The sequence below is a fragment of the Neophocaena asiaeorientalis genome, unplaced genomic scaffold, assembly GCF_003031525.2.
Source record: "Neophocaena asiaeorientalis asiaeorientalis breed wild unplaced genomic scaffold, Neophocaena_asiaeorientalis_V1.1 scaffold476, whole genome shotgun sequence".
NCBI lineage: Eukaryota > Metazoa > Chordata > Mammalia > Artiodactyla > Phocoenidae > Neophocaena > Neophocaena asiaeorientalis.
The window spans coordinates 10,346,597-10,359,811 of NW_020172178.1; the positions used below are offsets into that span (position 1 = coordinate 10,346,597).

A 13,215-nucleotide genomic window follows, 5' to 3' on the forward strand; every position below is an offset into this window, starting at 1 on the left:
GGTTTCTGACCTCGGCTTCAGAGCCCACCTGCCCTCGCAGAGGCCCCCAGGGCACCCGAGGCTAGAGTTGGGGGCTGGCTCAATGTCCAGGAGACACTGGCCGCTGAGGGAGCTGAGCAAGCGGACCCCAGGCCCACCCCGGGCCGCTGCTCCCCAGTTCCCGCGTCACCTCGGCCCCAGGGAGACCTGACTGGGTTACCGTTGGACGCCTTTGACGTGAGTGTCCTCGTCTGCGAGGAAGATCCCCAAACCCAGCCTGTCTCCCTGCCCAGACCCGCGGGGATCTGGAGAGAGTGCCACGGCTCCACGCGGCCTGAGAAGCGCCCAGGGCCTCTGGCTGCTGGTCTGTGCGTGAGCTCTCCTGGCGGCACACCACTCCCACCGCAACCGTGCTGCAGGGCAGCGCCCCAGGAGCAGCAGACCCCGGGCCCTCTGCCCCCTTGGCTGATGAGCCGTGGCCCAGGAGGGCTCTGTGCGCCAGGCTATGGCGGGGCAACAGGGTGAAAGGCCACAGCCAGTGCAAGGCCCGCTACACACTGTGGGTCTGGTGGCCACACCTCTATGGCAGCCTCAGAGGCCTCCAGAGCAGACCCCCGTCACAGGAGGCCTAGCTTGACGAGGCGTGAGAGGCCCAGGGACCCCTTCTGGGGTGTGGGGGACAGAACCTGCCTCCTGGGACCCTGGAACCCAGGCCCTCGAGGGAGGGCACTAGCTGCCTCGCCTGCAACAGGTAGAACGCACAGAGGTGGTCACGTGACACGAGGCGGTAACAGCATCTGGCCGGGGGCCGACCCTTGCTGTGACGAAGGAGACTCCCGCGAGCTGTCCTATGGAGAGGCCCGCAGGGCAGCCTCCAGCCAGCAAGAAGCAGGGCCCTCAGCCACCCGACCTGAACCCAGCAGCCTTGCGAGTGTGGGAAGTGGGTCCTTCCCCAGTTGAGTCTGGAGATGAGACGGCAGCCTGGCCCGTGCCTTGATGGCGGCGTCATGGGACCCGGCTAAGCCGTGCTCGGACTCCCGACCCACAGAGACTGGGGGAGTCCTAAGTGTGCGTTCTTCCATGCTGTCACACGGTGCAGGTGGCTCCCACGCGCTTCACACAGAACAGAGGCCACACGGAAGGTGGAAGGGCCTGTGCTGTCAGTGGCTCCCAAGGCTATGATATCTCACGCCTTGACTCCGGGCTCAGAGAGCAATGAAGCCCACGGAGCCAGGCAGACCCCCACTGCAGTGTTCCCAGGGGGCTGTGCTCCCCACGTCGGTCTGATGGGCACGAGGCTGGGGCTGGGAGAGGCTACTGCAGCCTCCTTGACTGCGGGACCCAGTCCCCACTGAGCTTTCCCTCCCCCCGCCCCACCTTCCAGAGGGTTCCACATCCGCTACCTTGGGAGACCTTCCCAGCCGGCCACAGGAGATGGGACCTCCCATGGCGGCCAGGGGGAAGGACCCAGCCCCCCAGGCTCTCTCAGGGCAGCATGGGGAGGGGGTTGGGGGGAGTAGCCTCGGGGGTAGCAGGATGCCGTGCGGGCCCAGCGTCCCCCCAACCCGCCCCCGCCCAGCCTTGCTCTTTTGCCTGTAGCCCCAGCCACGAGAGCAGCCGCTCCTCTCCAAGCAGAAGGGAGGTGGGATAGGCTCCAGCTCCCACTCCGAGTGCCTCGTGCCCACGGGCCCCTGAGGGGCGTCTGAAGGCAGCCGGGAGGAGATCTGACCCCTGCAAGTTCATAGGAAACTCCTCCAACCTTGTTCTGAATCTGCTTCCCGTGGGCTGCTTGGGGTGGAGGGCCACCACGGCAAAGGAAGCCTCTGAGATGGGCCCCCATCGTGGCCGAGGACCCAGCTCCCCATCCCCGGCCCCCGAGGCCAAGGGCCCCCGTGTGCTGTCCCTGCTGTGCCCACCACCCACGCCTTGCGCTGCCTCCCCGGCCACACTGTGGACTCCTGGGCCCTCGCCTTCTTCCTCTTGGTCTCTCGCAGCCGCTGGCTCAGAGGAGGGTCTGGACAGACAAACGGATGAGTGAGCCACCCTTGACTCTGCTTTCCCGAGCAACCTAGGAGCGTTTAGGACGGAGCGCATGGGGGCGCGCAGGGATGGATTCCAACCAGAACAAACACCTCGCAGTCAGCACTGGGGAAGCAGCACTGGATTTATTGCCCGTCCAGGGTCCCGGGAGCAGCCAGACAGGTCCCGTCTGCAGCCTGGCCGCAGCGGGTACACTGAGGGGCTGGGCACGCGGGGTGGGGGTGTGCCGCGGGCAAGCGGACGCCCACAGACCGTCCCGTGGGAACTCACGGCCGTCTGAACGGCCTCCGCTGGCTCGCCGGCCCCCAGCCCAGGGCGCGAGCGTCGTCACACAACACGTCCCAGAGCTTGCCGCGCTGGCGGCGAGGCATCCGACGGCGGAGTGAGCTGGTCGCAAGCGAGCGGGGAGTGGGGTCTCCTGGAATACGCCGGACTCTGCCCGAAAGAGCGAAACGACCTTCACCAGGAGGCAGCAGCAGGACAGGAGTTGAACCCCAAACGAATTCTGCACCCACGGCCGTCACAGCCCCTTCTCCAAGCAGCAGTTGTGTTCTCGAGGGCCTCGTGGGCAGGGATCTCGAGTAACATGTGTCTAACAAAGACCCTCAGGAGCACAGGACCCCGCGTGGGGCTGGGGTCTCGTGGGGAGTCCGGGTGCCGCCTCTGCTGCCGAGGCTCTGGGAGGCCGGCACGTTTGGGGTCCCACTTAGGGAGGGCTGTGGGAGGGTGGGGCCCCGCCGCTCTCGGGCACCTCTGCTTCGCTCTCGGTGCTATGAATCAAGGTGGACACACGCGTCCTCACGGTGGGAGCTTCGCAGGGCCTCCTTTCGTCTGTCCGTCTGTCCTCACTTGGTGGTGGGCCCGGGTGCAGGTGCATCCCGCCCTCTGGGTCCTGCTCCAGCAGGACCAGCCCTGTCCTTGCCGTGGATGTGGCCATCGCTCTGGCGCCCGCAGTCTCCGCCGGCCCCCCGGCCCCCTCGCCCTCTGGGGAGAAGCTTTCTGGGGCATCAAAGAACGTGACCGCTTGTTCTTGGGGGTTTTGCTCTGCCAGAGCTGCCTCGTCTTCAGAGCTTTCGCTTTTCTTGGTGGGAGAGGAGGAGAGCCCTAATGTGGGAAATCGAAACCAGCCCGCCCTCTGGGGCTTCTTAGGGAGCTCTGCCTCGGGCTGTGCCCCAGGCTGTGTCTGGAGGGCAGCCGCCGCGCGGGCCTCACCTTTGGAATCGGCGCGCGGCTCTTCGGCAGAGGAAGAAAACCCAACGTTCGGAAGCCAAAACCTGAACAGACCAGATCTTCTACCTCCTGGTTTCTCTCTTGGAGCCGAGTCTTCCTCTGCCAGGGAGGTAGCTGCCTCCCCGCTGGCTTCTTTAGGGGGAAATACGAGAGCTTCTGCAGCCTCGTCCTTGTCCGAGCAGCTGTCGGCACCCTGGCGGCCAGAGTGCATTTTGGGCGTGAACATTGGCTGTCCAGGCACATTGACACGGGGCGAGATCACTTCAAACGGTCCTCCGGTGTCCGGCTGCAGACCTCCAGAGGCGGGCTCTGCTCCCGGGGCGGCTTGTTTGGAAGCCTCCTGCAGGCCGTCCCTCAGCCGGGAGTCTCGGACACTCACCCGCGTGCGGGGCTCCGGCATCTTCCCCTTTAGCAATGAGAATCCGTAAGAAGCCGTTTGGATCTCAGATGCGGGGATCTCCAATTGCCGCACGACCTGGGTGGAAATAGCCTCGGGTCCCGAGAGGTCAGCCAACTCTGCCGTCGCCCTGCTGTGGACGGCGACCTCGGGGCCCTCTCCCTGCGCACGCTGAACGCGCACTCTGACCTCGGAAATGGGGGAAGCTTCCAGGGAGAAGCCAAGGGCCACGGGCTGCCCCCCGGGGGCCCCGGCACCTGCCCTCAGAATGCTGGCGCCCCATACTCCCGGGCTTCCCTCGTGCAGGGCGTGGGCAAGGCTGCTCCCCGGGCACCGCACTTCCGTCACGGCGGGGATAAAGACGTCGGCCTCGGAGCTGGGGTCAGGAAAGGCGAACCTTGGCACGCTTAACCTGGGCAGTCTGACAGTTACCACGGAGCCTTCCCAGGGCTGACCCATGTTAACGACAGAAACCTGGGACGGCCCGTCGGTCCTGGACGCCTTCAGTTTAATGGGGCCTTCAGGCTGGGAGGGCCATTCCTCTGCCCGCCCCTGCCCCGCAGCAAGGCCCGGTCCTGCAGGCCCAGCAGGAGGGGCCTGGGTTCCTGAAAGCCTGCCGCTAGGCATCTGAAGAGGGAGGGAGCCTTCGCCTGGACGGACCCTGGCCTCGGAAGGGGAAAGGCCTGCAGCGGGCGCCCCTGCAGGAGAGAGGTGCGGCTCTGAGCGTTTGTCCTCAGGACTTCTCTTTAGGACGTCTGCGTCTGCGTGGGACGCGAGCTCCGCTGCTGCCTCGTCTGCCCCTGCCTCTGGGGGCTGCAGGGACATAGCTTCTTCCACCTCTGACCCGGGAACCCCCTGACCCCTGACTGGAGCTGGGCTTTCTCCTTCCCTCAGTGCGCTGGCAGCAGGCGCGGGCGCTGGCGCCCCCCGAGCCCCAGCCGCCCCCCTCTCCTTGGCGGGGCTCCGGAGGCCGGGCAGGCGGAGCGCGGGCAACCTGAACCAGCCCCCCTGCGAGGCCGCGCTCTCCACCGCGGGAGCGTCCACATCTGCTGGGCTGCAGGACGGCTGCTGGGGGTCTCCTACTGAGGGGGCCGTCGCCTCGCCGAGAGGCTGGCTTGCTGAGCCGTCCCGGAGCCCGTGCCCTTGGCCGCTGTGTCCCAGAGACGGAGGGCCACCAGCTGACGATCTCACCCCCACCCTGGCCTTGCTGGGTCTGAGGTCGGGTCTGGCAAAGTCCAAAAGGGGAGCGTGGGCCTGTGGCAGATGGGGGTCCACGTCCGCTCCTTCTGGAGCACCACCCCCCGCCGGGGGCCTAGAGCGTGGAGCAGCCGGGTCTCCGCGTGGCAGGCCGGGCCCTCCCTCTGGAGTGAGCCCTGTGAGAGGTGCAGGTTCCAGCACAGCGCAGACAGGCGACCCCACGCCACTCTCCTCTCCGTCCTTCTCCGGAAGCGCGTCCACAGCCACCTCCACTGCAGACACAGGACACCCAGGGGGCACGCCCTTGTGACCCGTGTCCACAGCCACGCCGATCTCCGCGTCGTCCAGGCTGCGTTCAGGGTCCTCTGGGGGCACCGCCCCGTTCTTTGGGGACCAGCTGAATGACGGAAGCTTGATCCACGGCATTTTTAAGGGACTCTCTTTCCCTCCACGTTCAGTATCTTTAGCTGGGGTCTCACCTGCAGCCACTGCCGACGGCCACGCACTGCACAGCACAGCTGTGGAGTCCAGGCCCCGGGCAGGGCCAGTAGCGGATAGAGAGGGGGCACAATCCCCGGCACTGGCCTCCGTCTCTGCATCGGCTGCTTCTGGGACAGAAAACCCGAACTTTGGTGGATGAAGCTTAGGAAAACTCACCCGACCATATGACGCAAGGGACATGGGGTCCACAGGGCCTGCGGGACTGTCAGTCTGGGATGCTGCAACTCTCTCCTGGGTTGGAAGACTGGCAGAACTTTCTGAGCTGGGAAGATAGGCATCGTTCTGGGAACAAGGGGCCGCTTCCAGAGGGAGCTCCGGGGAGACAGCGGCTGCAGGGAGAGTCACCTGGTATTTGGTAAGTACCTCACCCTTGGCGTCCTTCAGGTCCAGTTTGGGCCCCTTGATGTCCACCTTGGGCACCTTGATGCTGGGCTTCTGCAATTTGGGCAGGTGGCCTTTGAGAGCAATTCCCAGCGCCACTTCCCTGGGCTCTGCTCTGAGAAGGTGGCCCTCTGGGAGCTTCACGCCCACCTTGGCGTCCTTGACCTCCAGCTCGGTGGAGGGCAGCTCGATGCTGAGGGCACTGGTCTTCACGTCGGCCTGCACTGAGGGCAGGGTCACCTGGGCCTGGACCTTGGGTACGGACTCTTCCAAGGCGGCTTCGATGGACTTCCTGGGAGCCGACACCCCGAAGGACGGCATCTTGAACTTGGGCATTTTGAACTTGCTCTCTCTGGCGGCCACCTCCTTGTTCCCAAGGGACACATCACCCTCCAGCTTGCTGTCCGCGACCTGGGTGTCCACCTCCATGCTGGGCAGAGACACCTCCATGTCGGGGGTCGTCACCTCGCCCTTGGCATCCTTCAGGTCCAGTTTGGGCCCCTTGATGTCCACCTGGGGGTCCTTGATGTCCACCTTGGGCACCTTGATGCTGGGCATCTTCACCTTGGACAGGTGGTCCTTGAGTCCGATTCCTGCCACTGCTTCCTTGGGCTCCACTTCGGGAAGGTGGCCCTCCGGGAGCTTCACGCCCACCTCGGCAGCCTTGACCTCCAGCTTGGTGGAGGGCAACTCGATGCTAAGGTCACTGGTCTTGACGTCAGCCTGCACCGAGGGCATGGTCACTTCGGCCTGGGCCTTGGGCACGGACACCTCCACGGCGGCCTGGATGGGCTTGCTGGGTGCTGACACCCCAAAGGACGGCATCTTGAACTTGGGCATTTTGAACTTGCTCTCTCTGGCGGCTACCTCCTTGTTGCCAAGAGACAGGTCGCCCTCCAGCTTGGTGCCCGCGGCCTGGATGTCCACCTCCACGCTGGGCAGAGACACCTCCACATCGGGGGTCGTCACCTCGCCCTTGGCGTCCTTCAGGTCCAGTTTGGGCCCCTTGATGTCCACCTGGGGGGCCTTGATGTCCACCTTGGGCACCTTGATGCTTGGCATCTGCACCTTGGACAGGTGGCCCTTGAGTCCAATTTCAGCTGCCACTTCCGTCGACTCCGCTTCAGGAAGGTGGCCCTCCGGGAGCTTCACGCCCACCTCGGCAGCCTTGACCTCCAGCTTGGAGGATGGCAGCTCGATGCTAAGGTCACTGGTCTTGACGTCAGCCTGCAGTGAAGGCAGGGTCACGTCGGCCTGGGCCTTGGGCACAGACACCTCCACGGCGGCCTGGACGGACTTGCTGGGCGCTGACACCCCAACGGATGGCATCTTGAACTTGGGGATTTTGAACTTGCTGTCTCTGATGGTCATCTCCGTGTCTCCCAGGGACACGTCGCCCTCCACCTTGGAGCCCGCTACCTGGGTGTCCACCTCCATGCTGGGCAGTGACACCTCCATGTTGGGGGCCGTCACCTCGCCTTTGGCGTCCTTCAGGTCCAGTTTCGGCCCCTTGATGTCCACCTGGGGGCCCTTGATGTCCACCTTGGGCACCTTGATGCTTGGCATCTGCCCCTTGGGCAGGTGGTCCTTGAGTCCAATTTCAGCTGCCGCTTCCGTGGACTCCGCTTCAGGAAGGTGGCCCTCCGGGAGCTTCACGCCCACCTCAGCCGCGTTGACCTCCAGCTTGGAGGAGGGCAGCTTGATGCTGAGGTCACTGGTCTTGACGTCGGCCTGCACCAAGGGCTGGGTCACCTTGGCCTGGGCCTTGGGCACGGACACCTCCATGTCGGGGGTCGTCACCTCGCCTTTGGCATCCTTCAGGTCCAGTTTGGGCCCCTTGATGCCCACCTGGGGGCCCTGGATGTCCACCTCGGGCACCTTGATGCTGGGCATCTTCACCTTGGGCAGGTGGTCCTTAAGCCCGATTCCCACCACTGCTTCCTTGGGCTCCACTTCGGGAAGGTGGCCCTCCGGAAACTTCACGCCCACCTCGGCAGCCTTGACATCCAGCTCGGTGGAGGGCAGCTCGATCCTGAGGTCACTGGTCTTGCTGTCAGCCTGCACCGAGGGCAGGGTTACCTCCACGGTGGCCTCGACGGACTTGCTGGGCGCTGACACCCCGAAGGACGGCATCTTGAACTTGGGCATTTTGAACTTGCTCTCTCTGGCGGCCACCTCCTTGTTGCCAAGGGACACGTCGCCCTCCAGCTTGGTGCCTGCGGCCTGGATGTCCACCTCCACGCTGGGCAGAGACACCTCCACATCGGGGGTCGTCACCTCGCCCTTGGCATCCTTCAGTTCCAGTTTGGGCCCCTTGATGTCCACCTTGGGCACCTTGATGCTTGGCATCTGCACCTTGGGCAGGTGGCCCTTGAGTCCGATTCCCGCTGCCGCTTCCTTGGGCTCCGCTTCGGGAAGGTGGCCCTCCGGGAGCTTCACGCCCACCTCGGCAGCCTTGACATCCAGCTCGGCGGAAGGCAGCTCGACGCTGAGGTCACTGGTCTTGACTTCGGCCTGCACCGAAGGCAGGGTCACCTCGGCCTGAGCCTTGGGCTCAGACCCCTCCAAGGAGGCTTTGACGGACTTGCTGGGCACCGACAACCCGAAGGACAGCATCTTGAACTTGGGCATTTTGAACTTGCTCTCTCTGGCGGCCACCTCCTTGTTCCCAAGGGACACATCACCCTCCAGCTTGCTGTCCACGACCTGGGTGTCCACCTCCATGCTGGGCAGTGACATCTCCACGTCGGGGGTCGTCACTTCGCCCTTGGCGTCCTTCAGTTCCAGTTTGGGCCCCTTGATGTCCACCTGGGGGTCCTTGATGTCCACCTTGGGCACCTTGATGCTGGGCATCTTCACCTTGGACAGGTGGTCCTTGAGTCCGATTCCCGCCACTGCTTCCTTGGTCTCCACTTCGGGAAGGTGGCCCTCTGGGAGCTTCACGCCCACCTCGGCAGCCTTGACCTCCAGCTTGGCGGAGGGCAACTCGATGCTAAGGTCACTGGTCTTGACGTCAGCCTGCACCGAGGGCATGGTCACTTCGGCCTGGGCCTTGGGCACGGACACCTCCATGGCGGCCTGGACGGACTTGCTGGGTGCTGACACCCCAAAGGCCGGCATCTTGAACTTGGGCATTTTGAACTTGCTCTCTCTGGCGGCCACCTCCTTGTTGCCAAGGGACACGTCGCCCTCCAGCTTGGTGCCCGCGGCCTGGATGTCCACCTCCACGCTGGGCAGAGACACCTTCACATCGGGGGTCGTCACCTTGCCCTTGGCGTCCTTCAGGTCCAGTTTGGGCCCCTTGATGTCCACCTTGGGCACCTTGATGCTTGGCATCTGCACCTTGGGCAGGTGGCCCTTGAGTCCAATTTCAGCTGCCGCTTCCGTCGACTCCACTTCAGGAAGGTGGCCCTCCGGGAGCTTCACGCCCACCTCAGCCACCTTGACCTCCAGCTTGGAGGAGGGCAGCTCGATGCTGAAGTCACTGGTCTTGACGTCGGCCTGCACCGAGGGCTGGGTCACCTTGGCCTGGGCCTTGGGCACGGACACCTCCACAATAGCCTTGTCGGACTTGCTGGGCGCTGACACCCCAAAGGACGGCATCTTGAACTTGGGCATTTTGAACTTGCTGTCTCTGACGGTCATCTCCGAGGGCATCTGAACCTTGGACAGGTGGCCCTTGAGTCCAATTTCAGCTGCCGCTTCTGTCGACTCCACTTCAGCAAGGTGGCCCTCCGGGAGCTTCACGCCCACCTCGGCTGCCTTGACCTCCAGCTTGGAGGAGTGCAGCTCGATGCTGAGGTCACTGGTCTTGACGTCGGCCTGCACCGAAGGCCGGGTCACCTTGGCCTGGGCCTTGGGCACGGACACCTCCATGGCGGCCTTGACAGACTTGCTGGGCGCTGACACCCCAACGGATGGCATCTTGAACTTGGGCATTTTGAACTTGCTGTCTCTGACGGTCATCTCCGTGTCTCCCAGGGACACGTCGCCCTCCACCTTGGAGCCCGCTACCTGGGTGTCCACCACCATGCTGGGCAGTGACACCTCCATGTTGGGGGCCGTCACCTCGCCTTTGGCGTCCTTCAGGTCCAGTTTCGGCCCCTTGATGTCCACCTTGTGGGCCTTGATGTCCACCTCGGGCACCTTGATGCTGGGTCCCGGCACCTTGGGCAGGTGGTCCTTAAGCCTGATTCCCACCACTGCTTCCTTGGGCTCCACTTTGGGAAGGTGGCCCTCCAGGAGCTTCACACCCGCCTCGACAGCCTTGACCTCCAGCTCGGTGGAGGGCAGCTCGATGCTGAGGTCACTGGTCTTGACGTCGGCCTGCACCAAGGGCTGGGTCACCTTGGCCTGGGCCTTGGGCACGGACACCTCCACAATAGCCTCGTCGGACTTGCTGGGCGCTGACACCCCGAAGGACGGCATCTTGAACTTGGGCATTTTGAACTTGCTGTCTCTGGCGGCTACCTCCTTGTCCCCAAGGGACACATCGCCCGCCAGCATGATGTCCACGGCCTTGGTGTCCACCTCCACGCTGGGCAGCGACACCTCCATGTCGGGGGTCGTCACCTCGCCTTTGGCATCCTTCAGGTCCAGTTTGGGCCCCTTGATGTCCACCTTGGGCACCTTGATGCTTGGCATCTGCACCTTGGGCAGGTGGCCCTTGAGTCCGATTCCCGCTGCCGCTTCCTTGGGCTCCGCTTCGGGAAGGTGGCCCTCCGGGAGCTTCACGCCCACCTCGGCGGCCTTGACATCCAGCTCGGCGGAAGGCAGCTCGACGCTGAGGTCACTGGTCTTGACTTCGGCCTGCACCGAAGGCAGGGTCACCTCGGCCTGAGCCTTGGGCCCAGACCCCTCCAAGGAGGCTTCGACGGACTTGCTGGGCACCGACAACCCGAAGGACGGCATCTTGAACTTGGGCATTTTGAACTTGCTCTCTCTGGCGGCCACCTCCTTGTCGCCAAGGGACACGTCGCCCTCCAGCTTGGTGCCCGCGGCCTGGATGTCCACCTCCACGCTGGCCAGAGACACCTCCACATCGGGGGTCGTCACCTCGCCCTTGGCGTCCTTCAGTTCCAGTTTGGGCCCCTTGATGTCCACCTGGGGCACCTTGATGCTTGGCATCTGCACCTTGGGCAGGTGGCCCTTGAGTCCGATTTCCGCTGCCGCTTCCGTGGACTCCGCTTCAGGAAGGTGGCCCTCCGGGAGCTTCAGGCCCACCTTGGCCGCCTTGACTTCCAGCTCGGCGGAAGGCAGCTCGATGCTGAGGTCACTGGTCTTGACATCACCCTGCAGTGGGGGCAGGGTCACTTCGGCCTGGGCCTTGGGCACGGACACCTCCACGGTGGCCTCGACGGACTTTCTGGGTACCGACACCGCAAAGGACGGCATCTTGAACTTGGGCATTTTGAACTTGCTGTGTCTCTCTAGTCCATCTTTGCCTTTTATGTCTGTCTCTAACGTTACGACTGTGATGCTGCTTTCCTTTTCCTTCTCTGTTTCCTGGAGTTGTGTCGCTTTGTCTCCTTTTGCCTCCTTCGCTGGCGACCACCCAAAGGAGGGCAGCTTGACCCTTAGCATTTTCATCTTCCCCTCCTTTTCGTCCGTGTGCGGGCCCCCACCCTTGCTGTCCTCGTCTCTCTTCTGGGCTGCATCTTCCTCCATTTCTCCTACCTCTTGCGCTGGCGGATGGACTGGGGGTTGTCTGGGCCTGTGCTTTTCTGCTTCCCCTGCCTCCTCCCCCTTGTCCTCCGTGCCCTCAGCAGAGGCCCTTCTCTGCCGTGGTCCCCGCTGGAGAGCTGTTGCGGCTCCTTCTTTCTCGAGCACTTTTTCTTTGTAAAGTCCAAACCTGGGTGTCTTTAAAGTGGGTATGCGGACGTGGAATTCTGGTTGGTGCTTTTGGTGGATGCCTTGGTCTGCTGAGTCTTGCAGAGACAGCCTGGCAATGCCGACCTCCAGCGCCTGCGTGCCTTCCCTGGCCCCCTCCCTGCTCTGTCTTGGCGCTGGGCCCAGCCCGGCTTTTCCCTGGGGCACAGTCTCCCCCTTGTCCTTGGCCTCTTTTGTCTTTCTTCGGGGTCTGGGTGCCGGGCCCGCCCCTTCCCCGGGGGCTCCCTCAGTGCGGAGGCCGGGCTCCGTGGGGGGCTCGGCGGCCTCTGGCACCCCTGCCGTCCTGTCTTCTCTCCCGCCATGGGCGGCAGCCCTGGAGGCCTCTCGCCCGGAATCCCGGGGCCCTGTCTCCACCAGGATCCCAGCCTGGACTGTCCCCCCGTGGGCTCCCCTGCCCGACAGCCCCTTCCCTGAGCCCACCCGGAATCTCAGGTTCGAGAAACTTCTCTTCTGCTGCCTGCCTGGCCCTGCTTCCGGGAGCTGGGCCTCCGTGTCTGTGCTCGTGGGGGACAGGTCAGGCACGTCCCCTCGCTCGCAGGCCTCCGAGGAGCTGTGCGACCTCCGGGGCCCTGGCCCACGCTTGCTCTTCAGCGCTTGGAATTTGGGCCAGGAGAGCCGCTCCCTCTGGGGCTGCCTGCCTCTGCCCTCCCTGGGCTTGGAGATGAGCCTCTCCTGGTCTCCATCCTCCTGCAGCGTCTCCGTGGGGGTCTCCGTGCGCCCTTCGGCGATATCCTGGTCCTGAAACAGGGAGAGAGCACCTTTTGGGCCCCCGTACAGGGAGTTGGAGGCAGGGGCTCCGGGGACGGGAGGGGGCAGTGGGGGTCCCCTCCCAGCCTCAGCCTGGGCACCCGGGGTCCAGCCGGGGCCAGCTTTGCTGGCCATGCAAGCTCACCTGCTTCTTGCTGCCCCTCGAGCCACGCTGAGCACCGCCGGAAGCTCCCTCATCGTCCTCCCGGGCGGGAAGTTGCCGCCTGATTGTGAACTGAACCTTGTAAGGCTCTGAGTACTGAAGGATTTTGAGCGCATCTTCGTATTTAATGTCGTCAAAGAATATGGTTGTGTTGAGCAGCTGATCCCCTAGACGAAGACAGAGCGGTCCCCGCACCTTAGTGCCCCGGACCTCGTCGGGCCTCACGGGAGGGGTCCACAGGGGTGCGTGACCGAGGAGGCGACCCCGCTCAGGCTGCCCGGCCCCTTCCTTCTCTTGAGCCCCGGGTGGGAAGGAGCCCCCATTTCCAAGCAGAAAACCTGTCAGAGCGAGTGGCCCCAGCCCGGACACAGCTAAGCAGTCTCTAGGGACTCATCTGAGTCCACTGTGGCCTGTCCCCCTCCAGGGCCCCCTAACCTGATGGCACCACAGGGACATGGGGATGGGGCCATGCTGAGTCCACTGTGGCCCGTCCCCCTCAGGCCCCACCCGATCCTGATGGGACCACAGGGACATGGGGATGGGGTCGTGGCACCTTCTCTCAGGCCGAAGAGCTTGGCAGCTGACGACTCCTTCAGCACTTGCTTAACAAAGATCCCCTGGTCCCCGCCGCCCGTGACAATGTAGCCACTGGCTCCGGCCTCCACCTTGGTCTTCAGTGTCCCCTCCGTCG

The 13,215-nt window shown here is 64.2% G+C and overlaps 1 protein-coding gene across 1 annotated transcript; it reads right to left on the reverse strand.

The window, feature by feature from the left end:
• Positions 1–2,159: 2,159 nt before the first annotated feature.
• AHNAK2 (AHNAK nucleoprotein 2) lies at positions 2,160–12,994 on the reverse strand. The gene is made up of 3 exons (XM_024758069.1): positions 12,970–12,994; positions 12,507–12,862; positions 2,160–12,352 (listed from the first exon to the last, which is right to left on the reverse strand). Exons 1-3 carry the CDS (start codon positions 12,992–12,994, stop codon positions 2,726–2,728), a joined length of 10,008 nt encoding a protein of 3,335 aa, XP_024613837.1. The 3' UTR covers positions 2,160–2,725.
• Between the last annotated feature and the right edge of the window lie 221 nt (positions 12,995–13,215).